Consider the following 25,243-nt stretch of genomic DNA (forward strand, 5'->3'; position numbering starts at 1 on the left):
GAACTTTGAGCAAGAAGCCAACTGTCAGCTTTAACACACACAACATCACAACAAATGGTGAGGCTTCCCCCGACACCCACAGCAGGTGCTAAGCTGGTTACATCTTCTGGTTTGACATCTGCAAGTTAGTTCTTCAAGGAAAATGCTTTTCAATGTTCTCTGTATACAAGTAAACTGACAGGTTTTGAGACCTGCAGGCTCTGCAAAATGCTGGATTTTTTTTTTCTTTTACTCTGAATTTGTATAAAGCCTCTTTTCAAAATGTTGAATAATGTTCACTATGAGTCCAGAGCAGGGATCAGCAAATGTTTTTGGTAAAAGGCCAAACAGGAAATATTTTAGGCTTTGCAAGCCTGAAGGTCTCTTGACAATCTGTAAATGAATGGGCATGGCTATGTTCGAATAAAACTTTATGTATAAAAAGGTACACAGGTTTACAACCTTCACTCTCACTGGAGGAAAGGGAGGAGATCACCCAGCACTCAGGTCTGCGCTCCACCACTAGAGTATCTGATTTCAGCGGTCTGGGAGGTGGCCTGGCCCTGGGCTATTTCAAAGCTCCCCAGGTAACTGCATATAGTACATCATTAGTATTTGTTGTAGAGTTCAGCGATTCATTAGTTGCATGTAACACCCTGTGCTCATCCCAATAGGTGATCTCCCTAATAACTACCACCCGGTCACCCCATCCCCCCGCCCCTCCCTTCTGTAACCCTCAGTTTGTTTTCTGGAGTCTCTCATGGTTTGTCCTCCTCTCTGATTTCTTCCCATTTAGTTTTCCGTTCTTTTCCTTATGATCCTCAGCACCATTTCTTATGTTCCACATATGAACGAAACCATATGATAATTGTCTTTCTCTGCCTGACTTATTTCACTCAGCAGAATCCCCTCCAGTTCCATCCATGTGGATGCAATGGTGGGCATTCATCCTTTCTGATGGCTGCATAATATTCCATTGTATATATGGACCACATCTTTTTTATCCATTCCCCAGGTAATACTAATGTGATGTCAAGATTGACAGCCAGTGACCCAAATGTACTGACATATTTCCCACACCCCCAAGAAGTATGAAACCCCAAGTATTAACTAAAAAAATGCAGAAGGTTAAGTCTGACAGACAGGTCAACTGCAGCCAATCTCAAGTTGTATTGTATTTGCAGAGATTCAAATAAACTATAGAGTTTTTTCCCTTAAACTAAAGCTTACCAAAAACTAAACAATTTCAAACCCATGCATGTTAATTTTTCCCTTTAATTCCTGCTATTTCTAGAAAGCATCACATAACAAGGATTATTTAGAACTAAGAGTTGAGGGATTTGAACTCAAACACTGAATTTCCCAAATGAATCCCAAGATCACTGAGCTACAAAAGACTTCGAGGAAAAGAAAAAGATATGAAGGGCCAGATTCCAATTGAGGTTATTTAAATACGAATTTGCTGGAGCCATTTATCACATCAGCCACATTCAACGTGAAGAATAACACAAATAACCATCCATGCGATCACCTGGACCGAAGGATGGTTCTACGCACAGCTGACTCTTCAACGACAGAGGAGGGCATCGACCTCCCCATGCAGTCGAAAATCCACATGTAACTGCTGACGCTCCCAAAATTCAACTATTAAATAATCTGCTGTTGACTGAAGTCTTACTGATAACATGGTAAAATTAACACACACAAAGAGTATCCTTAGAATGAACTAAGCTAGGGAGATAAAACACTATTAAGAAAACATAAGGAAAAGAAAACACATTTACAGAACTGTGTTATACTGACCAGGAAATAAATTCGCATAAAAGTGGATTCATGCAGTTGATACCTGTTCCTTTCAAGGGTCAACCGTAGCATTTCTAAGCATGTATGTAAGTCTCTGAAATGTGAAGCCAATATCAGATTGTGACTTGTTTAGGACAAGGCATGGCAAAATGTGATTTCAAACGCTAGGTCCCTTCTAGTTACCTTCTAACCACTGCCCCCCCCCCTCCGAAAAAGAACAAGAAACAAAAGCCACAGTCCTGGCTGCTTTGGGATTAGACAAATGGGTAAACAAGGAAATGTTTGAAACTTGCTTTACTTGAAAGCAGTAGTACTTACTGGGGGCAGTGTGTCCCCTGGGAACATCTGGTGACTTGGGGAGACACTTCTGCCGGTCACAGCTAGGGGAGGGGCGGGGAAGGGTGTGCTGTGGGCGTCTAGTGAGCAGAGAGGGATGCGATGCACAGGATGGCTCCCACACAGCAGGAACTAGCCAACCCAGCATTTCAAGAGTGCCAAGGTTGAGAAAACTTGCTTTAAACACCCCTAGTCCCTGCTTATGCTCAGCCCCTCACCTCCGGCTCAAATGGCCAAGTGAGGACAGAACTTGTACACAAATTAGAGGCAGTGTTCAGTTCTGCTAAAAGGATCTAATTTTTTCCCCTTTATTCAGGGAAGCCTTGTTTTCTTCTCAAGATTTTATTTTTTTGTTCCTTTAAATTAAACAAACGAACCAAGTAAAACCTAAAAACCCAGTATCCAGTGAATTATGAATCCCATTACTATTAGCATGTGGTAGCTGGCAAGCAAGAGACATGTTTTATAATCTTATTACCCACTCTACGTCTCTGAACCAGAGTGTGACCCACAGATAGAAACTGGGCTGGTGGGGAATGTGCGTGGTGTTAGTATTAACCCCAGAGGAACACCTAAGAGCTTTGGGTTTTCTTTTATTAAACTGTTGAGGACATACAGCACAATAAATCTGAACCACAGGTTTCTTTTTATATACCTTAGTCACTCTTTTTTATAGTTACAATAAAATCCCAACAAAACATAAAAATATAAGACCCTACTTCCTTTAAAAAAAAAAATCCTAAATACTGTTCCCTGGTTGTCTGGGGGCACCCGGGCCGGGAAGAGCGTGATCTTGCAGAGAAGAGCCCGCCCCATCTGAGAGGGGTCTCTAAGACCACACCGCGGACCAGCTGTTCACGGAGCCCCGCTCAGCTGCAAAGCAGGGCTGGCCAGGAAAGGAAACAGCCTTCTGGAGAACCGTACAGGATAAAATTCCCAAGTGCAAACCCTGATATTAAAACGAATAGTAAGAAGATAACCTTGGCAGTACCATGTGCTTTATAGTTCTTTAAGGCGCAAAAGCCACATTTGGGATGAACCTTTGGTTTTGTGAACAGAAATGTATTTCTGAAAAAAAGGCAGGGCTCTTCACACGCTGTGGAATTCCAGGTCTCCTGGTGATGTGAGGAGTGAAGGCTGGGGGCTGACTTTCATCCTCATTAAAGGATATCTTCGGCTTTAATAGAAGCTTCTTTTCAAACCCTTGGATGGGATGCCTGCTCCCACACTCCCCTCACCACCCCCTGTGAGCCTTCCTCGCCCACAGACCTCACCTGCGGATGTGCTTTACCCAAAGGGCAAGTGCCCATTCACCTCCTGAAACACACGCCTCATTCATCCTCTGGGATGCCACACATCACAGCTGGGAAGGATTCTTCTTAATACACAAGCTAAAAATGATGGCTCTTATGTGCACATTTCAGAGATGACTGAAATATCAACATGGCAAATGCTGACTCTTGGGACACAGCCCGTCCTTCCCCTTTTCCCTCCTTGTCCCTCGGGTCCTCTGGCGGTCAGCTTTCTCTAACCCAGCCTTAACTTCCTCTGCTGTGTCCACCTTGCGTTCTCTCTGGGGCTCATGTTCCTGGGATGCCCTCCACGTCTCTTCTCAGTGCGGGGAAGACAAGGGGACAGCACGTCGAGACTGGCCTTGTGCCACCTCGGGCCCTTGCAAAAGAGTCCCCCAAAGCCTGGGTAGATCTGTCCAGTGAGCCATAGGGGAAGGGGCTGGCTCGGAGGGTCAGCTGAAGAAGCTAAGAGCTATGTGCCCAAAAACAGAAGGGAGGCTCCTCAGAGAGGAGGTGGGAGAAAAAACAGGAAGAGGACGGCCACGCAGTAGAGCAGGAAGGACAATCAGTTAAGCAATGACACCTCTATGACACCTGAAACCCCACAATTCCCCCAAGCTCCAGGAAGTCTGGGACAAGACAGGCAAATGCAACATGAAACCTGTGTGAGTGTGCCTTCTCAGAAAGAATGGAAGGAAAGGAGCTCGATGTCAGGTCTGGATTCACAGCAGCAGATACAAAACACAGGAAAAATAGTCATAAGATGCACCACAAGATGCATCACCGAACAATAAGCAAGTCGTCTGGAGATACAGAACCAACACAGACTGTGAGAACATACAGTAAGCCTCCCTCGACTCCCTCGTGCCCAGAGAGGGCATGAAGAGCCACACCACTCCCACACACAGTTTAAGGAGTGGACACTCTACAGGGATCAGGACAAGCACATTGTCACTGGTCTGTTATGCTTGTCCTTATACAAAACAATTAAATAGGATTATTTCCACATTTAAAAAAACCCAAATTAATTTTTAACTTGTGCTGCTCAGTTGGTTGGTTTCACCATGTGCATCTGTGGTGTTGAGAGAACAGGGTTTACTCCTTAGACAGTATTTTCCAAAACGCAGCACTGTGACTGTAAGTGACCTAATTCAGCAGGTTGCGATCAGCATCAAAACAAAACAAAACAAAACAAAAACAAACAGCAACAACAAAACAGGGGCACCTGGGTGGCTCAGTCCTTAAGTGGCTGCCTTCAGCTCGGGTCATGATCCCAGGGTCCTGGGATCCAGCCCTGCATCAGGCTCCCTGCTCAGTCGGGAGTCTGCTTTCCCCTCTTCCACTCCCCCTGCTTATGTTCCCTCTCTCCCTGTCTCTGTCTCTGTCAAATGAAACTGAATAGAATAAAATAGGAGAAAAATCTGAACTCTCATTATCTATGGTATGAGGGAGAACTGTCGTATGAAATGTTTCATTTTGTGTTTGTGTATATGTGTAAACATGAACTCAATCACAATATAAAACATTAAGTTCTTACTCTGGATCTATCTAAAATGTTTGAAAGACACTGGTATATAAATCTGGTAAAAGGAAGCAAGGACTTTCAAAAAACAGGTGCCACAAGAAAAAACCCCATTTTATAAAATGGTTCCTTTCCTGGACCCTGGAAAGATTCAGATGCACTTCAGGGGGCTGGGGGTGCCGGTCTGCCCGCCCACAGTCTCGGCTACAGCCAGCCCAGCGCCTCCCTCATCTTCCCAAGCCACGCATCTCTGCCGGACTACCCAACTCCTGGGTCAGTACTTCCATCTGTTTTGATTCACAAATCTAAACCACTTGAAGTTTTCCAGAGCTAGACAGAAAAGCATTTACATGAATGCCAACAGAAAACACAGCTTCAGCAAAGTAGCTGGTGGAAAAGGGCGTGGAAAGTCTGCATTTTGAGAACCAGGCTGGTAACTCTCGACACAGGACTCCCCGTTTCGGCGATTATGGTGAGTCTCTGAAATCATTATAACCCCTCTTCAGCAAGGCGGTGCGGGCTTGTGACAGCGACTTTCTTTCTTTCTTTTTTAAGATTTTATTTATTTATTTGACAGAGAGCGATCACAAGTTAGCAGAGAGGCAGGCAGAGAGAGAAGGGGGAGGAGGAAGCAGATTCCCCGCCAAACAGAAAACCCTACTCGGCGCTTGATCTCAGGACCCTGAGACCACAATCTGAGCCTAAATCAAAAGCCTCAACCCACTGAGCCACCCAGGCACCCCTCATGGCGACTTTCTTAAAGTAATTTTCTTGAGAAAATGGTTGTTTTTTTTTTTTTAAGATTTTATTTATTTGACAGATAGAGATTGCAAGTAGGCAGAGAGAGAGGGAGAGAGGAGGAAGCAGGCTCCCTGCTGAGCAGAGAGCCCGGTGTGGGGTTCGATCCCAGAACCCTGGGATCATGACCTGAGCCAAAGGCAGAGGCTTTAACCCACTGAGCCACCCAGGCACCCCAAGAAAATGTTGGTTCTTGACCACAGGACGAATGGACTTTCAGAGGAGGAAAGGAAAGAAAAATTGAGTAAATTCACTGAGAGATGCTAGAGAGACCTGTCCTCTCTGCTCTCTGGGAGTCCTCACAGTGAAATAATCATTAACATAAGGAGAACCAACAGCTCAGGGGGATGAAGTGACCAGCTTCCACTCATAAAGAGATTAAACAGAGAAGCAGGATACAAACAGAGCAAGTCCGCCTTGGAAGCTTCTCGACTAGCCCTAGCCGCCCTACCCGCTGTAAGTTAAGACGTCTGATTATAAAGACCTCCTCACTACCTTTGGCTTTTACCAGTTCTTCTGTGTTTTCCCTGCTTCAAGATCAAATAAGAAACTTTTTGGTAGGGGTTGTGCGGAGGGGGAACGTCTGAAAATGAGAGGAAAATGAGCCTATAATCACACATTTGGGAACTTTGATTTTAGGACCGAAAGTGTTAGAGGCATCCATATCTGTTCCCATCTTGATGGACAAACTTAATTAACCTTTGCTACTCTGTTCCAACCTACTGTTTTAGACAAAACTAGTGACCCACAAACAATATGTTACCATCAGAATCTCAACGGCTGTGACATCAAGAGATATAGCCCTATCAGCATTATCGGGAAATAAGCCACTTGGATTAGCTGCTCTAAGAAATATGGATTATATTCATGTCACACATGAGCTGTCAGAAACATTAGGATACTTTTAGCATAAATCAGCAGTGTGAAGGGTATCTTATGAGTACTGAACATGACAGACTGCTTGGAGGGCAAGGGGAGACTGTCTGGGGCCTGCTTCTACACGCGAGCACACGCACAGACACACACTTCACCTGAGCTGGTATGAAAAATTCAAAGGAAGGCTGCTGAGGGGTGATGGGTCTGCCCAACTCCCCCTGGGTTAGCGGTATGGAAGGGCCACTCCAAGACTGTGATGGACAGCCCACCTCTAAGTAACCAAAATGACACAAGAATGACCAGAAATCTATTTCCCTGAAGTGTACAGAAGAGGGAGTGGCAGGAGAGGGGACAGGATGGGGAGCCACAGAACCATGCTGAAGGACAATAAACTCCGAGATTTAAATTTGGTTAATCTTATGAAGACATAAGAGTCTCCACTTTCTCTAGTATAACCAGTCTCGGAAAACATCACCTAAGGTATGTTACATCCTCTAAGATCTGATAAGACCTATCCTAAGTTATAAGAAAACATCATATAATACCTGTCAAGGCTTCTTGCAGGAAAAACCAAGAATGTGAGCTGCCCTACTAGGAAGGCAGAGATAGAAGGGAACAGATGTGCCCTCTGCAGTCAGGTAAACCTTGGCTCAAAGCCAACCCCACGCTCAGCAGATATGTGATCCTGGCAAGTTGCTTCCTCTCCCTGAGTGTCCATCTTCTTACCCACAGATGTGGTAGCAATCCCTGAGGGTTGCCTGCTGAACAGACAGCAGATATGAAGTGCTCAGACTGTAAGGCTGTTCAACACCGGTCCTGCTGCACCTTCTCCCTCCCTTCCCCCAACGGGTGCACTAGCGGGATGGCAATGTTCCCACTCCAGGACCCCTCTTTTGTGGTGCCCCTTCCCAGGTATGCCAGGAGTCTGCTAAAAAAGAGGGAGACAGACAAACCTTTTTATCACATACATAAGTTTTTTAAATATATGGATCTTTGGCTTGGTATTTGAAAGAAAACTCCCTTCTCTGAATTTTTTCTACTTTTCAAATCGTAAAATTTTGGAAACCCCACTCCAGATGCTACCCTGCCTCTGTTACATACAGAGTGAGAGAAAAAGAGCAAGAGCGAAGAATGTGCCTTCACATTTTTCAGAGCCCATAGCATTACTCAAGACGGGATTATTTTGTCCTCCTGCATTCTCCCAGGACTGGCTGGTAAGAATGACTCACTGCCAAAAAGAATGCTCATGAGAAGGAATGAGATGAAGAGATGTAAAAAACAAAATAAGGACATAATCCCTTTTCCCCGGTTTCTCTTTCTTCTTATGAACCCCCTCGCCAGAGGCTGTGCATGACCAGGGTGATGCCACAGGGCCCTGGGAGCAACCTGTCCTGGGGGTGCTCAGACCGGGGGTCTCCTCTCTGCAGAGAGCGGTTAAAAATTAATAAAAGTCACTGGGCACCTGGGTGGATCGTCGGTTAAGCACCCAACCGGATTTTGGCTCAGGTCATGATCTCAAGGCTTGTGGGATCCCATGTTGGGATTTGTGCTCAGCAGGGAGTCTGCCTGAGATCCTCTCTCCCTGCCCCTGTTCCCCCACCCCCACGCTCTCTTACTCTAAAATGACTTAAAAAAAAAAAAAAAAAAGGTAGTAAAACTCGTTTAAGTCAATCTGCTTTGAATTGTCACCATCCAGTGGCCGTTCTCAACAACAGCGGTGATGAGACCGCAGCCTCCCCCCGCCCCCGCACACCACTGCACAGGGACGACATCTCCACTGCCCTCCTCAGGAGAGCTCCAGGTTCAGTCACAGCAGCACCTGAGAACTCCGTATGTCCTCTGGTACTCCTGTAATCCACTTCCCTGCGACCTATCCCTGGGGGTGGTGAGCGAGGCTAGCACAGTGCCAGGGGCAGAGCTGGGACTCAGTACATGAACGGTAATGATGAATGGGTGAATGCATTTCTCATACACTCTCTGTAATACGGTGGAGATTTTTGGGGGAAGATTTTATTAAGTAACCTGTATACCCAACAATGTGCGGCTCAAACTTAAAACCTCAAGATCAAGAGTAACACATTCTACCAATCCAGCCGGCCAACCAGGTGCCCCAGAGATGTTTTGTGACCCTGTTCTTTCAACCTTTCTACTGTCATATTCCTAATACAGTTTTCTAAAAATAGGGCAAACTAGCCTCTCCCATGCATTCCCTTGATTTCGGTCTTTATTTCAATTAAGGAGGGACACTTAGCAAGCCATATAAAATGGGCTTGCAAGAAATTTGAGCCTCACCCAGCCATGTACTTAAACACTCTGAAAAGCAGCTGATTTTGTATCACATTCACATTGCTTAGGAAAAAATGTAAGCTAAAAGGGCAAATATAAACAGATAAGATTTTGGCCATTAGCCCAACCAAATCAAACCTGAAAGCTTTTAAGAACTGTGATCTAATTATCTGATGTTCAAGCAGACTACAGAATCCCCAAATTACTGGATTCTTTACTAACCTGGTGCTACTGTGTCAGAGATCAGGTTATGTAAAAATCTTGCAACAGACCAATAATGTATTTCTTTCTGCCCCCAACTGCATACAGAGCAGTCCCCGGGGTACCCCAGCACTGTGCAGGGTTTTCCAGCTCCATCCAGGTGACACTAAACTTGTGTTAGAACGGACATGAACCTGCATGTACCAGAGTCTTCCCAGGTTCCTAGACACCTGAGCCCCCCTAAACACGGGGGCTGCCTGGATGCTGCTGGACTGCTCCCTGCAGGCTATCAAACAGCACCTCAGGATGTTAAGGGCCCAGTCCCTGGTCAGCACTGCCCGCCCCCAGGGCCAGGTTTCCAGAGGCCACTTCTATCTCTTCTGTCATCTGCACCAAAACACTTGTCATAAATGCCCGCCCTGTGCCCTGCCGCCCTTAGGAGAGAACCCTCAGCCCACCTCTCACCATCTCTCCGGGTGCAGCTTCCAAAATGCCCACCGCCTCACTCAGCTCTGTTCAGGCCCAGAGCACACCCCCCCCTCCCCGAGGCACCAATTCCTTCCCACAGTGCCCTCACTGCAGGCTCAGAAGCATGAAGGCCACGAAGCCTTCATCATCTTTGAGACAAATCAGCAAGTCCTTCAAGAAGGAAGCAATAAACCCCAGATGCTGACCACCATGCCCATCGCTGATGATTGCTGAGAGGCAGGGAGTGGGGGCTGCACTCATGCAGGCCTCAGGGCTCGTGCTGCCTGCAGGAGCAGGACTGTGCTGAGAAGGCCCCTGAGGGCCGGAGCCATTATCCTCTCCTTCCAAGAGAAGAATCTTGGGAGGAGGTATGCTTCAGAAAGGTATAAATGCGACGAAGATTTGACAGGCTTCTGAAGGGGAAGTTCACAGCAAAGGCAAGGTAGCCCCAAACTTGGAGAAGCCGCATGCCTTCCCTTCTCTGGCTTTAAACTTCCTGAGGTCTGTGGGGACTTCTGTGTTTCCTTAAAGAGAAGATTCTCTGAGACTGACCCCCTGACCTGGCCGAGTCCTGAGTCCTCACTGAGCCAGACAGCAGAGCCTACCTGGGGTTCATGGGAAGGAGTCCCACAAAATGCTGGATGTTCACAGAGCTGCCGCAGAAAGGAAGAAGGAGACTAAACCACTCTGTCCGCAAAGAGTTAAGCAGCGTGTAAAGTGGACACAATCCCTAAAAGCAGCAGCAGAAGACCCAGGGAACCCTGCTGTTGTCATGGTGACACACAGTGACTGACGCAGGTTTCCAGACTCTCTCTGGACTGCAGGCTCGTAAGATGGAGAAGAGACAGAGACGGGGAGGGGCAGGGATGGTGCTGAGTGAGGGCATTTACACAAAAGAAATCCTGCCACCTCATAGAATCATTTTATTTTCAAAAAACGTTGGAGAGCATAGTCTCAATAAAAACAATTTAAAAAATGTTTTGTTAAGGTAAGCTCTTCGCCCAGTGTGGGATTTGAACTCACGACCCTGAGATAAAGAGTTGCATGCTTTACCGGCTGAGCCAGCCAGGCGCCCCTAAAAGCAATTTTTTGAATTGAGTAATTGAGCTTTATGAAAAATTCCCTTGTCCTTCTTTTCTCATTTCTCTGTAAAAACCAGCACAGGTAACAACAACCCTCACGGAGGACAGTAAAGCACTAGACACATTCCCAGTAAAATAAGATGACTCTAATATCCGCTGCAGGTATCGGAACTGAATAATGCACCAGGAACATATATGAGAACTGGGGGCATCTGGGGGGAAACAGCAGTACCACCATTTTTCTGCATCTATCCTGGATACCCCAAAATAAGCAACAACAAAATGATCAAAACTACAGATTTCAAGGAAGTGGTCAGATACGAAATAAATATACCCCATCTCCCCAGAACCTGTCACACTTTCAATCAACATGAACTTAAATCTCTCTAATTCTCCTTTAAAAACCAAATAAAGGTTGTTAGCCCTAACAGCCTCAGGCAAATACTGAATCTATTGAAATTACCTTTTCCTAAGGAAAGAAACTGCTTGAAATATTTTAAATGGTATCTGCTCTCACAAACTTTCCTTGTGTGTGTGCTGGCAAACTTTGCCGGTGTTTCTTTCTTGAGAAAACAGGCAGTCCGCGTCCACCCACCAACAGACAGGGGCCAATACCCAGCTTGCTCTAAGAGGAGAGGCGTCGGCTAGTTTTACCGGCTGGCATGGGACAGTTTGGAGAAGGCAGCCCCGGCAATCACAAGACTTGTTTGGGGAGAGAGACCCTGAGCAAGGGTAGAGGGCCCAGTGCCGGGTCCTGGCTCCCCTGTACCCAGCCGAGTTCCACTGATCCCTTCAGCCTCCTCAGCTCAGACCTAACCTGGAATCTGAGGTGGCCAGATGTGTGTCACCCTGGGGTCCCTGATGGTACAGCTTGGTGGCCCGGGGCAAACAAAGAATGGATCTCAAGTCTGTTAAACCTTAAAAGCTGACATGGATTTTACATTCTACTTCCTTTTCTCTGAACACTGTTTTTTAGGTTTAAGAGTATTTTAAAATACTGACTGTTAATGAGAACTGTCTCCCTGGGAACAAGAGCCAGATTTAAGCCACCCGCACCCCCACTGGGCCCTCCTGTGGGACTTCTAGGAGGTGGGGAGGGGCTGCTGGCTGCCCCCACATAGCGCAAGCTCCAGAAGTCACTTCCTCTTAATCTTTTCGCTAACACGTTGTTCTGAAGCTGAGCAACTCGAATGAAAAGAGGAGGCAGTGTGAAAAGGGCCCCATGGGGCTGCTTGTTGTAGGACCTAGACCATCAAAGTGCAGGGGCTTCTGTAAGGCCCTGCGTGGCCCTGCTGCACTCCCCCTCCCATGGAAGGTGCTAGAGGGCCATCCCAGGAATGCTCACAAGGGGGCACCTTCTCCAAGCTCCAAGCTCCAGATGCCGGAATCAGCTTTCCTTCCTGCTTGTAGCTCAGTTTCAAACACAGGGCTACTTAGATGACCCTCAAGTTCCTGTCACTTTGTCCAGGTGACAACAGCACGATTCCCCCCCAAGACCTGCATTTCGCATGTTTGTCTGATTCAGTGGCAGATGCCTACCACACAGCAGGCTCTCCGTGCCTGCTTATCTAATAAGCGAACACACCCAGTGAGAGGCATCAGCATACATGGGCTAAGACACTTCAGATTGGGCCCAAAATAACCACCTGAATGAACAAAATCACCCGCGTTGCCACTGTGACGGCACCAGAACTGTGTTCCAAATGGGAGTCTGCCTGGGAGTCTACACATTGGTGGCCCCAGCTTCTGCAAAGCAATCCAGAGGCCGCCTGCCAGAGGGACCGAAAGGAGACCCCAGTCCTCCCCTATTTATTTCTGCTCACTTGATATGTACTTCTCCCTTGTCAACCTGGTACAACATGTTTATTTAAGAGATAATGTTGCTGTGGAGGAGTGCACAAGGCAATAAACAGCTTTTGCAGGCAATTAAATGCAGAAGTGAAATTGAGCTGCTGGTCAGCAGAACTAGCCATTCATCGTGAGTCTGTTCCAGTGTCACAAATGTTATTCCTGTTTCACAGCAGGACAGGAATCTGTGATTGGGCCACAAATCTCCAGAGGCTGGAGGCAGACCCTGAGGCGATTACAGCAGCTCTCAGCATGCAGGGCATGCACACGGAAGAGGCCTGAGATGCTGGGATGTTGACCTACTACGCTGCTCTATTTCTTTTAGTAGATTTTGCACGTAGTAGGTGCTCAGCTTTACAATAAAAAGTGAATGATTTCTTTCTGCAAGTAACTCAATGCCCTCCCTACTGATCTCTTAGAAGACTAGCTTTAAAAAATGATGCTGATCTGCAGTTCTGTCAGTTCTTTCTAGGAGTCAAAAAGTCAGCTCTTTGTTGAGAAACATGTCTTGCTCCCTCAACACATACTGATCCACCGAGCAACAAGGGGAGGAGGATAACAAACGGAACCGTGGCTTGCTCTGGCGAGGAGTGAGGAAGGAAGTCAGCTCCTAGCAGCAAGTCAAGAAGGTAGATAGAGGAGATGCTGCCAAAGGTTTGGGCCCTTGAGGCGGAGCCAGGGTCTGACTAAGAGAAGATGCAGACAGAAGCTAGTGTGGGGCTCTCCAGATGCACATGTGGGACACCTGCCACAAAGGAGATGAAGAACATGACGACAGGCATGGGAGCACCCACATGCTGCCCTCCCCTAGGAAGCTTCCACCAGGAGGGCACAGGGCATGGCCCAAAGAACAGAGCCAGGGCACCTTTCCGAAACTGTGGGGCCACAGCTCAGATGGCTGTTCCATACACGCCTGCCCTAACAACTTGGTTTAGGAAGTGAGTCGTCCAGGGCGCCTGGGTGGCTCAATCAGTAAGAGTCTATCTTCTGCTCAGGTCATGATCCCAGGGTCCTGGGATCAAGTCGCACATCGGGCTCCCTGCTCAGCGGGAAGCCTGCTTCTCCCTCCCCTACTCTCCCTGCTTGTGTTCCCTCTCTCGTGGTCTCTCTCTCTCTCTCTCTCTGTCAAATAAATAAATAAATAAATAAATAGAATCTTTTAAAAAAACAAAAGGAGTGAGTGATCCAGTTCTTATAAATAGCAGTAACACTTACTACTTGTAAGTACTGCTTGAAGGTGTTCACTATTTAATTAATACTTCTCTATAACTTACACATCTTAAACGTATGTTGCATCATTATAATCATTGTCTAGGCTTTTGGTTTTCTCTTTGCTAAGTGGAACACATTCTTTCTCCCCCAACCCTGATAAAAATTATTCCCAATACTTTCATACTTGGCCCCTACTCACATGTCAGTCTTTTAACAGCAACTAAAATGTGCCTTATGTATTCTGTATCTTGTTACAGAGGGGATCTGAGATAACTAAGTAAAATACATATGAACAGAAGACTAAAAATGGGTAGATTTAAAAAAAATAATGCTTAATGAAAACAGGTCACTGTGGTTCACGCTGGCACGGCCCTTGGTGTGCATAGAAGCTTCCCCTGCAGTAATCTCCTCACTGCAGGTGCACTACCACTGCGTATCCAGGCAACAATGAAGGCAGGACTATGCCCACTTCACAGACAAAAACACAGAGATTCAAAGGCTGTTTTGTATTTTGCTCAAAGCTTCAAGAACAGTTGAATCACACATTAGAAACGAATATAGATGTTCCAGCACGAGACTCCAGGTTCCTCTAATCCAACAGACCTAGCTGTCAATCCAGCCTCTGCCATCACTGACTGTGGGTACAGAGTGAATCCTTTCTGCTCTGGATCTCCATTTTCTCTGCAGCAGGATGGGCTGAACTGGAACCGAACAGGACCCACTGCAGCTCTGATCGTCACTGGCTTGATGGTCACCTGCCACTTTGCAAACTGATGGCTTGCATCTCTATAGGCTCTTGCATTTTATTTTATTTTTTTAGATTTTTATTTATTTATTTATTTGACAGAGAGAGAAATTACAAGTAGGCAGAGAGGCAGGCAGAGAGAGAGGGAGAAATAGGCTCCCCGCTGAGCATAGAGGCCAATGCAGGGCTCAATCCCAGGACCCTGAGATCATGACCTGAGCCGAAGGCAGAGGCTAAACCCATTGAGCCACCCAGGCGCCCCAGCTCTTGCATTTTAGATGTTAGGAGTTTATTTCCAAAAGAACTACTTTTTGCCTGTCTCACACCAAAGTTGTAAGTCAAGCTTGTGTTTATATCTGGTCATAAGGTTAATCCAGACTCCTACGGCATCAGACTTAGAGGGAATGGAGAAGCCCTATGGTCAAGTTCCCTTGTCGCAATCATTAGGATCATTTTCTAGGTTACAGACACATTGCCAGGTGCACCTAAATATGCTTTACTGATAATCATAGTCAAAGGAAAGTTGTATGCAGATTCCAAAAACAACTTTCAGACAGCAGGGAACTCAGCATATTTTAAACACTTAACTGCCAAGATAGCATATTTCAGGAAAGCTTCAGAGGTCCCATTCTCAGCCATCTGAAGTAACCACACATCCAGACCACTCTGGAAGTTTCTGCCTAATTCCAACCTCCATGAGTGAAGAAAGAAAATCAGAAGAGCGTTCCAAGAAGATCCCCAGTAAAAAGCAAAGCACTTGGGTAGAAATTCTAAACAGGGTGGCCTTAATGTTCATATTAATTGATGGTGGTTTCCGTGGCCCTGAGTTTTTGGCAGACCCAACAGTAACTAGTGATGAGAAACTCTGTGGAGCCAGAACTCCAGCTCTCCTGTCTGGTGCTGTGTGACCTTAGCTAAGTCAGCCCTGAGTCTCAATGTCCTTCTCTCTAAAGAGGAGACAACATGATCTGCTTCCTGAGGTCTTGAGAAGGACTCACTGGCCAGCAAAAACTGGCTGTCATCACTGGTGCTATTACTTACTAAGAGGAATGGGAATCAACTACAGCAGCAGAAAAGGACCTGGTTCTGCAAAAATAATTTGTTATATGAGAACAGATTACCAATGGCGACTGGCTAGGAAAGAAATTAAGCCCAGCCTCCTTAGAAAATAAACATATATGTTACACGATGTCTTGGCATCTCTCCTGGGCAGCTAACCAGGGAAACCTCTCTCCATAGGTGATGGTGCAAGAGAAAGCATGAATAGCCTCAAAGCTGCCTGGCCCCACAGGATGAAGAAAGTTTGGGCACAGTTCTTCCTTCCCGCTTTGCTAGCCAGGGTGCAGGAACTTGCCCTAGGGGTACTCTCTCCTTGCACATAGCACCTGAGATGTCTCTCCAAGACCAGGCAAGGAAGATGGCTGAGGGAGCCTGTCTCCTCTTGGCTGTCCCTGGGAGGGAGGGACTTGGCAAGAGTCCTCCAAGGAAATCCAAGACCTCTGTCACTCCATTCCCAGGTTTTCCAGGTGGAGTAAGAAGACATTAGGGTGTCAAGCATCATACGCCAGCTCCCATCTTACGCCTGCTGAACGAATCTGATGAAGCAGATGTTAGACTTCGCTCTAAAGCTGATCATGAGCTCACCAGCTTTCGCTCAGAACACACTTAAGATGTTTTTTGCTCATCCGTTTTCTCATAAGCAATAGGCTCACCTTCCTACTTTATCCTTAAATCCTGGAAGTAGCCAGGAAACCAGGACACTTCAGTAGTAGTCCCTGCTTCCCGGAATCTACAGGCTGCACTGTATTTTTGGTTTTTTGTTTTTTTCAGAATTACAAGATACATCTTTCTCCTTCCAGAGAAGAGAGTCTCTGATAGAAATCAACCTAAAACCTGCCCCTACTAATAAAGTCCAGCCGGCATGTGGAGAAGCTTGCAGGGGTCCAGGCTGACTGATCCATAGATCACTGCACTTCCTCTACTGCGTGTTACTCTGAGTTCTCACACTTACAAGGCTGTAAGGTCTCTTCTTAAAAAGTATGATTCTAAAAAATAAAATGTGTTGAAAACATGAAAATGTGTAGCCCAGCGGATTACAGCAGACATACTGATGAGCTGAAGAGGTTTGATCCCAAATTGTAATGAGAGAATCCACAAAGTGGGGAGGCGTGAATATTAAGAACTTCCCCACACCTAAAAAATGCAAAATAGAATAGAATTGCTCAGAGGAAAAGTTCAACTCACCTTTTTTTAAGGTGCACATAAGAAGGTCAAAGATTTGCCCTGAACTCCCAAATATGTCTCTCCATTGTGCTGGAAGCCCCACTGACAAAACCTGAACATGGTAAACATACCCAAAATACATTCTCCCACAATCCTAACACTGAGGTCAGAGGGGGCTCGGCGGGGGTGAGTGTCAGCACCTGTGTGTCCACACTCCTGCAGCAGGGGGACCCAGCCTGGGAACGCTTTCCCTGCCTCCACCTGCCTCACACGTACTCTAGGATTGAAATGGTTAAAGCTGAAGAAGCAGGACAGCTTCTGGTACAACACTCCTTTCCTGACAATGCAAAACGCTTTCTTTTACCTGAGATGTTAATTTAAAAGTTCTTGGTTAGGGGTACCTGGGTGGCTCAGTAGTTAAGCGTCTGCCTTTGGCTCAGGTAATGATCCCAGGGTCCTGGGATCAAGCCCCACATTGGGCTCCCTGCTCAGCGGGAAGCCTGTTTCTCCCTCTCCCACTTCCCCTGCTTGTGTTCCCTCTCTAACTGTCTCTCTGTATCAATTAAATAAATAAAATATTTAAAAAAAAATAAAAGTTCTTGGTTGTACACTGAGTATGACTGATGATCTTCATTTCCAACTTAAAAAAACAAAAACAAAAACAAAAACCAACAATTTGGCCCAGAATGACAGTGATCTAATTCCTTTTCTTACCTTGCTTCCACGGAAACATACAGATGATAACCCTTCTCCCTCCCAAGGTGCTAATTCATCACTAACATTACTGCCAGCCAGAAGGCTGCACCCACCATGTTCTAAGCTGCTCAAAGAAAGTGGGGATGATGAGCCTGGAGGGGGAGAGACCTCACACAGTGAACCCCTTGTGAATCTGACTCTACCCAATGGGGTCTTTATATAAAATGATAGTGAAAAATAAAATGAGAAAAGTAAAACTTCAAACGCAAACGAATACAAGCATACTCCCTTACAATTCCTGCAGCCAACCTCTGGGGTCACATGACATCATGGGAGTGTGAACCCCTCACAACATTGGCATAACGTGCAAACACATGTGTGAGCTGGTCATGGGTACGTCTGTGTGTGCTCTCGACACATCCAGTCGCTCTGGGTAATGCCTTACCTGCCACTGGTTTCCTGTCTGCCCAGGCACATAAGGTGCTGGGAGACTCCGAAGGCTGTTCTTCACGGGGGACCCGCCAAGGGGGCTTCCCACGTCCCCAGAAGAGGAATCCGCAGCCAAGGCCATGGAGTACTGCGGGTAATTGTACAGATTGTTGTAGTAAGGGAACAGAGACGGCTGGTAGAAGCTGCTGTAGTAGGTGGAGTCAGACACCAGGTCAGGTGTGTTCTCCACGTGCCCTCTGCTGGTGACAGCAGGAATATCCTGGATGACCATGCGTCCCTCTAGAAAGAAAGACAAAAAGACCATACAGTATTAAATGCGGGAGCGGGGGTGAGGGGGCGGTCCACAAAACTTTTACTCAAAACCCTGGCCGCCTATGGCCTTCCTCATCTCCAAAGGGGTAGGGGAAGGGTCTGGAACACGCTGCTTCCTCCTAGGGCTGAAATACAGGATAAGTGTCTAAGGCTGGCCAAACGAGTAACACAGCTGGGCCACCCTTGCTGGTCAGTTCTTTTTACTGAGAATACCAAAAACATTTTACTAACATAAAGCTTGACCAGATTTAACTTCTCCCCAGAGAATCCTATTCTAACATCAAGAAATTAGAGAGCAACTCTAGTTAACTTGGCTGTCTGTATCATTTCTACAACAAAATTAATTGCACTTCACTCTAAATAAATAGAAAAATCCCACTGCCCTAACTATAGCAGTCACACTGATATGTCAAAGAGCCAAAGTGAAAGGCTAAGAGTTGAAGCAAACATTGTTTCCTTCACTTCCTTCCACAGCGGATACTGTATCCTTCAGGAGTCTGGACAATGGTATATACTGGGGAAGACAAACTTCTTCTGTAAAAGGTCAGTTCTTAACTATTTCAGGCTTTGTGAGCCATTCAGCTGCAGTGGCTGTGTTGCAATAAAACTTTATTCATGAGCGCAGACATTGGGCCGAAGCAACCTAAAGGCTACAGATTCTCAACCCTGGGTCTAGATATTAAATTGTGTCGATGGTAATAAACAAGGAGACTTCTAAGTCATCTCTCCAAAGCACATCCATTAAAGAATGTTCAAAGAGTGGGTCCACGTGCCTGAAATGGCCGCAAGGTGTCAGGATGCCCCTCCCCAGGAAGTCTACAGTCGAGGGTGAAACATGTGATGGGATTACAAATAACAGCAAGGATGATCACACAGGAAGACCCAGAAACTTTTATGGAAACCCAAAGACTGGGAAGATGACCTGCAGCCTAGAAAAGATCACAGAGATCTTGGGGAAGAAAACTGTACACCAGCTGCCCTTTAATGGAGGAGCAGAAAGAGGCGTCAACAAGGACAAAAGACTAGGAGCAGGAAAGGGGGAGGGCTTGGGAGTGCTGGACAGGACAGTGGGGTTGAAGAACTGGGTGCAGGGAATGGGGAAAAGTGGAGCTGGAGTGAGGGGTGGGGAAGCCTCTTCAGACCCTGCAGGGTACGGCCGGTCCTCAGATGATTTCCAAGCCAGGAGCTCATGGTCCGATCTGTGTTGCAGAGTGATTTACCTGATGGCAGTCTTAGGACAAGCAGAAAGAGAACCCTGAAGTCTGCAAACTGAAGTGAGGGACCTGTGCCATGCATGGGGAGACAACTCAGCAGACCTGGAGGGGCGGTCTGGGGAGAGGGAGAAGCCTGGTGTGGCAAGGGAGAGGGAGATGGTGGGTTCTGCTGAATAGAGGAGATGCTGGAGGCACGTGCAGGCTACTGGGGAGGGTGAGAAAGTGCACTCCTGGCAGAGAGGAGGCTGACAGCAGGGATCCAGGCACCCAGGAGGTGCCGGCTGCCTCTGGGGAGGGGAGGAGGGAATTGTTAAAAAACAGTGTGTTCTAGGAGAAGAGAAAGGATCTGGGGGTAGAACTGGGACAACGGAGGAAAGAACACAACGTCACACAGGCCAAAGTTGATGGGGATCCTGGAGGGGCCAGGATGCCTTGTCAACTGCAGCTAAGACATCAAGCAAATCAGTTCTGGAAAAGACCAACCGAGGACTAGGTAAGTCTTCAGGGCCTTGTGGTTTTTGCACAGTGGGAGGAGCAGGAGCTTCCAAGAGATCAAGGAGCAAGTAAACAATGAGACAGACAGACCACATGAGCACGGACAGCCTTCTCTTCACCAGAGTGCTGGTCCAGCAAGCAGGCAGCACGCCTCCGGGTTCACCTGCGCGTCCCCGTATCTAGCAGTGCAGGTCATGCAGTGGTCAGTATTTGCAGAAGGGATCAAGGCGTAATGGTTTTCCGAGTAGCCAGGCATCAAAATAAATGTGAGGAAGACAGAGAAGCTCCTAATAAGATGTTATCTCATTTTTAAACCACAGAGAAGGGTTGAGCATAGATAAGTGGGGAGAAGCCAGTGGACAGAAATTCCCCAGAGTCAACACATGGCCCAGAGCAGATGCTCAGATGTCCACTGGCTAAATGTGGAAGGGGAAAAAGAAAATATAAAAAGGTACAAGTTCTGTTTTACAACCTCATTTCAAAGTCAGTACTAACGTCTCTTTTCTCTCAAAGAACACCAAATCCATCCCCTTAAGCTCCTGCCAATGTTCTGTCAATCCAATTTTCATTATAATTCTTCCCTTTCTTCTCTCCTCTTCCCAGATGGTGAGATGAGAAATTCCAGTTTTGTTATTCTACACCGCATCGAGAGAAGACCCATGCCTGTTCTCTCCTCCTGAACTCCCCTACTTTTTATTTTAAACACCAAACTCATGCCATAACAGGTGGTTTTCAGTAGCTAATTCAAGTGTTTAATGTTGTGTCTTCATTGGTTTCCTGATTAAATTAGCAATTTAAGTTTTACAAAAATGACAAGTTGTATGGGTATTTAAATCAGAGAATGAATGACATATACTTTTTAAAATTTTTTAAATTAGATTTACTTAACATATAGCCTAACATTAGTTTCAGGGGCAGAATTTAGTGATTTATCAGTTGGGTATAACGCCCAGAGCCCATTACATCACATGCCCTCCTTAATGCCCATCACCCAGTTACCCCAGCCTCCCCACATACCTCCCCTCCAGTAATCCTCAGTTTGTTTCCTAGAGTTAAGAGTCTCATATGGTTAGTCTCCCTCTCTATTTTTATCTTATTTTTCCTTCCTTTCCCCCATGTTCATCTGTTTCGTTTCTTAAATTCCACAGGAGTGAAATCATATGGTATTTGTCTTTCTCTGACTTATTTTGCTTAGCATAATACCCTCTAGTTCCATCTATGTCATTGCAAATGGCAAGATTTCATTCTTTCTGATGGCTGCATACTAGTCCATTGTACGTATGTATGTACGTACATACGTACGTACATATGTGTGTGTGTATATGTGTATATATACCACATTTTCTTTATCTGTTAATGGGACATCTGGGTTCTTTCCACAATTTGGTTATTATGGACATTGCTCTATAAACATTGGGGTGCACATGACCCTTTGAGTCACTATGTTTGTATCCTCTGCGATACAAGAATAAATACCTAGTAGTGCAGTGACTGGGACAGAGGAAAGTTTTATTTTTAATTTTCTGAGGAACTTCCATACTCTTTTCCAAAATGGCTGCCTCCGTTTGCATTCCCACCAACAGTGGAGGAGAGTCCCCTTTCTCTGCATCTGTTAGTTTCTGAGTTGTTCATTTTAGCCATTCTGACTGGTGGGAGGTATTATCTTGTTGCAGTTTTGATTTGTATTTCCCCAATGCCAAGCGATGCTGAGCGTTTTTCCATGTCTGTTGGCCATCTGTATGTCTTCTTTGGAGAAATGTCTGTTCATGTCTTCTGCCCATTTCCTGACAAGATTTTTTGTTTTTTTTGGGTGTTGAGTTTGATAAGTTCTTTATAGGTTTTGGATTCTAAGCCCTTTATCTGATATATCACGAATGACATTGTCTTAACCACTCAGTCACAAGCAGTGATGGGACATCCATACACAGTCTCAGACATTTAGGAAGGCATTTTAGATGTTCATCTGTGTCCCCACAGTGAAAAACCTGGATACCCCTTACGACCTGCCCTTCAAAAGCAAGGGTTCTCAATACAGAAAACAAAGTACTTTAGTGAATAAAGAGTTAAATAGAACCCCAAGAACACTAGCATTCTATGGACACGGGTTCATGAATTTCTGCATCACAACTCAGTCAGGATCTTTCAGCAGGTCTCAGCTCTAACCAGCAACAAAATGATGCTGGTAATAATTCTCAAGGCAACAAGAGGATGGCCTGAACAAACTGCACAGGGAACCTCAAATGACATGCTATGTCAGGTCAGAGCAAGGATTTGCTTTGCTATAGCAGACTGTCATTAGCTACTGATGCCATCACTTCCCACCCACCCATATTTTATTTCTTCTTTCAAATATAGAATAAATTAAGATACATGTTGGAAAAGCTTCATTTCATACCAGTATTCAAATAATAAAAATCATTTGAGCTCTTTAAGAAGAGATGCCTTAATATTTTCCAATCCTAAAATGTTTAATTACTCTTAAGTGACATTTCAGGGATGCCTCGTGGCTCAGTTTGTTAAGCATCCAATTCTTGATGTGGCTCTGGTCATGATCTCAGAGTTGTGAGTATGGGCATGGAGCCTGCTTCGGTTTCTCTCTTTCCCTCTCCCTCTGCCCCTCACCCCCCACTCTTTCTCCCCCTCTCTTAAAGAAAAAAACAAAAAGTGACACTTTAAAAAGCTCTAGGGACACATGGAATTACCAAACGCTATATCTTATAAATCACACATTTCATTTTCAAGTTCACATCAAAATTCTCGGTCAATGTTAAGAACAGCTTTATGACTCCCAGCCTTTATGCGCATGCTACTAGTACATGGAAATTTCCCAAGGTTGAAATAAACATCCATCATACAGCAGGTGTCTAATCCAGCAGCGCTCAGAGTGTGTTCCTTGCACTGGCAGCATGCGTACCACCTGGGCACTTGCAGAAATGCACACTCTCGGACCCCACCAGAGACCCACTGAATCGGAAACTCTGAAGGTTGGGCCCAGCCATCTTGAGCTTTAACAAAGCCCTCAGGAGGCTTCAATGCACTCAAAGATCGAGAATCACTGGTCTATTTTAAAGATTCAAAGCAACTGCTCCATAAGTTATTCCTAAAGATGTGACCCCTGACTGCATTATTGTGACACTCCTTACTGGCTACCAAATAAGAGCAAGCAAATCAATACGACTCCCACCAAATCTCTGCAGAGCTCCAATCACAGGTGGTGTGTGTGCTGCGGCCAAATGGTTCCGATCCTCTTGGCCTACACCCAGCCTTTCTTCGTGTATTCTAACCACAAAAGCTTAACTGGATCTGAGCATCTATCCCCTTTGGAAAACTTTAATATTCTACATAGGGCTTCTGGAAAAATCAAGAGGAACAGTTAATATAGAAATCATTTATTCTTTCTTTCTTTTTTTTTTTTTTTTAGAAATCATTTATTCTTGACCTTAAATTATGTTTCTGTATTTATATTTGACTCATTCATTTGTTATCCTAGAACTATGTTCAAAGATTTGCTTTAGTCGTAAAAGGCAAAAAGAAATATTCAAAATGTTACACTTCTTCTTAAGAATGTGCCATCTAGGGATGCTTGGGTGGCTCAGTCAGTTAAGCATCTGCCTTCGGCTCAGGTCATGATCTCAGGGTCCTGGGATGGAGCCCCATGTTGGACTTCCTGCTGGGCCGGGAGTCTCCCGCTCCCTCCGCCCTTCCCATCCCCCACTCGTGCTCTCTTTCACCTTCTCTCTCTCTCAAATAAATAAAATCTTAAAAAAAAAAAAGAATGCGTCATCTACTTGGGAAAATAAGCACAGATTGAGAAATCTACAAAGCATTCAACTCATTGCCACAATAACAGTATAGACAGATGTCACCATCAGCAAAAGTAGTGGAGATGGGAGCCAGGATGGGGATTTAGACAAGATGGCATGCGGACACACTCGAAGGAGAATGACAGCAACAGGATCATGAAGCAGGAGAAGCACAGGAATGTTGCAGAGACAGTGCTCAGATGAGCCTGGCAGGAGTCCAGAGTTGATGTCAAAGGCCCACAGGTGATGAGAATGGGAAGTTGCGTTGGCTCAAAACCATGGAAAGCCTTGGATGTGGAGGCCAGCCAAGGACTTCTGGTTTCTTCTCAAGCTATAGCGAGTCAATGAAGGTTCTCAGAGTGAGGGAGCAACATAAAAACATTTTAGGGGGGCACCTGGGTGGCTCAGTTGTTAAGCCTCTGCCTTCAGCTCAGGTCAGGATCCCAGGGTCCTGGGATGAAGCCCCACATCAGGCTCCCTGCTCAGCGGGAGGCCTGCTTCTCCCTCTCCCACTCCCCTTGCTTGCGTTCCCTCTCAGACCTCTGTGTTTCTCTCTATCAAATAAATAAAAGCTTTAAAAAAAGGTTTTAGGAAAGGTGATCCAAGCACAAACAACAGATCTATGAGAATAAGGAGGCAGGAGAATGGACTACACTAGAATCGTTTCTTCTGAATAGATGGCCTAGAAGTTAGGCTATGCTACACTTTTTAAATAGTCAGGGCCTGAAGAGGTAATGATGAGCTTGTACAGGGAGGCTGCAGTAATGCCCGGAATCCCCGCTCGTCTGTGCTGCGGGCACTCCCGTCAAACAACCAAGTCCCACCCTGGCACCCAGGGAAGCCACCCAGCTCTGCAGTCAGACCCCTGTTCTGCTGCCGGGTGATCATGTGACACTCCAGCCTGTGAAGAGCAGAGCTCTCACCCGGACTGGGGAAGAGTAAGAACAGAAGCAGAACATGCCACCTCTCCTACCTCCGCTCCAGCCTACTTCCCAAAAGAGTAACTAGAGACCTTGTCTGGAACGCTGGGACGTCATCGTCAAAGCTGGTCGGTTGGGCCAAGTGTCAGTACTGACTGGCAATAAACCCAGAGGCAGAATTTTAACTCCTAAATCACAAAACTCATATAAACTAACCATGTACAATTTGAAATGTATATGTATGTATATACTCAGAAAAGTGGTTCCCCACGTACGAACTCTTAATAGGCTATTCCTAACACTTTTCTGAGCCATAGAGGGAAAAAAGGGAAACATTGGCAGCTGGCTCCACAGACTTGATCTAAACACTGTGAATTCCTCCTGCCCAGCCCCATACCTGACACACACTGTGATAGGGGCATTTTAACTGCATGGCCAAGATGACGAAGCACAAAGACAGGGGAAACATCTTACTGAGTTTGCTGAAAATTCTTAAGCTGGATCTCACTTTATTTTTCGAGGGTAAACACGGCCAAGATGATTTAAAATGGGATTAGTAATAAGAGAAAACACAGCAGCTTGTGCTTTCCCAAGACATGTGGTAGCTTTCTTAACCAGCAGTCTCTTGTAAAAATTATCAACCTCTAGGTCCTCTGCCAAGATGTCAACGGAAGAATGAAGT

At 45.9% G+C, this 25,243-nt stretch overlaps 1 protein-coding gene across 4 annotated transcripts in view; it reads right to left on the bottom strand.

The window, feature by feature from the left end:
• The window catches only part of DMRT1 (doublesex and mab-3 related transcription factor 1), a 107,305-nt gene that overhangs the window by 45,988 nt on the left and 36,074 nt on the right, over positions 1-25,243 (bottom strand). For all 4 annotated transcript variants that reach the window (XM_082696627.1, XM_082696628.1, XM_082696629.1 and 1 more), the window contains exon 3: positions 17,813-18,096. In XM_082696627.1, coding sequence (XP_082552753.1) covers positions 17,813-18,096 — 284 coding nt within the window. The remainder of the gene's footprint in view (positions 1-17,812; positions 18,097-25,243) is intronic.

Source organism: Mustela nivalis, assembly GCF_964662115.1.
Source record: "Mustela nivalis genome assembly, chromosome: 13".
Lineage (NCBI taxonomy): Eukaryota > Metazoa > Chordata > Mammalia > Carnivora > Mustelidae > Mustela > Mustela nivalis.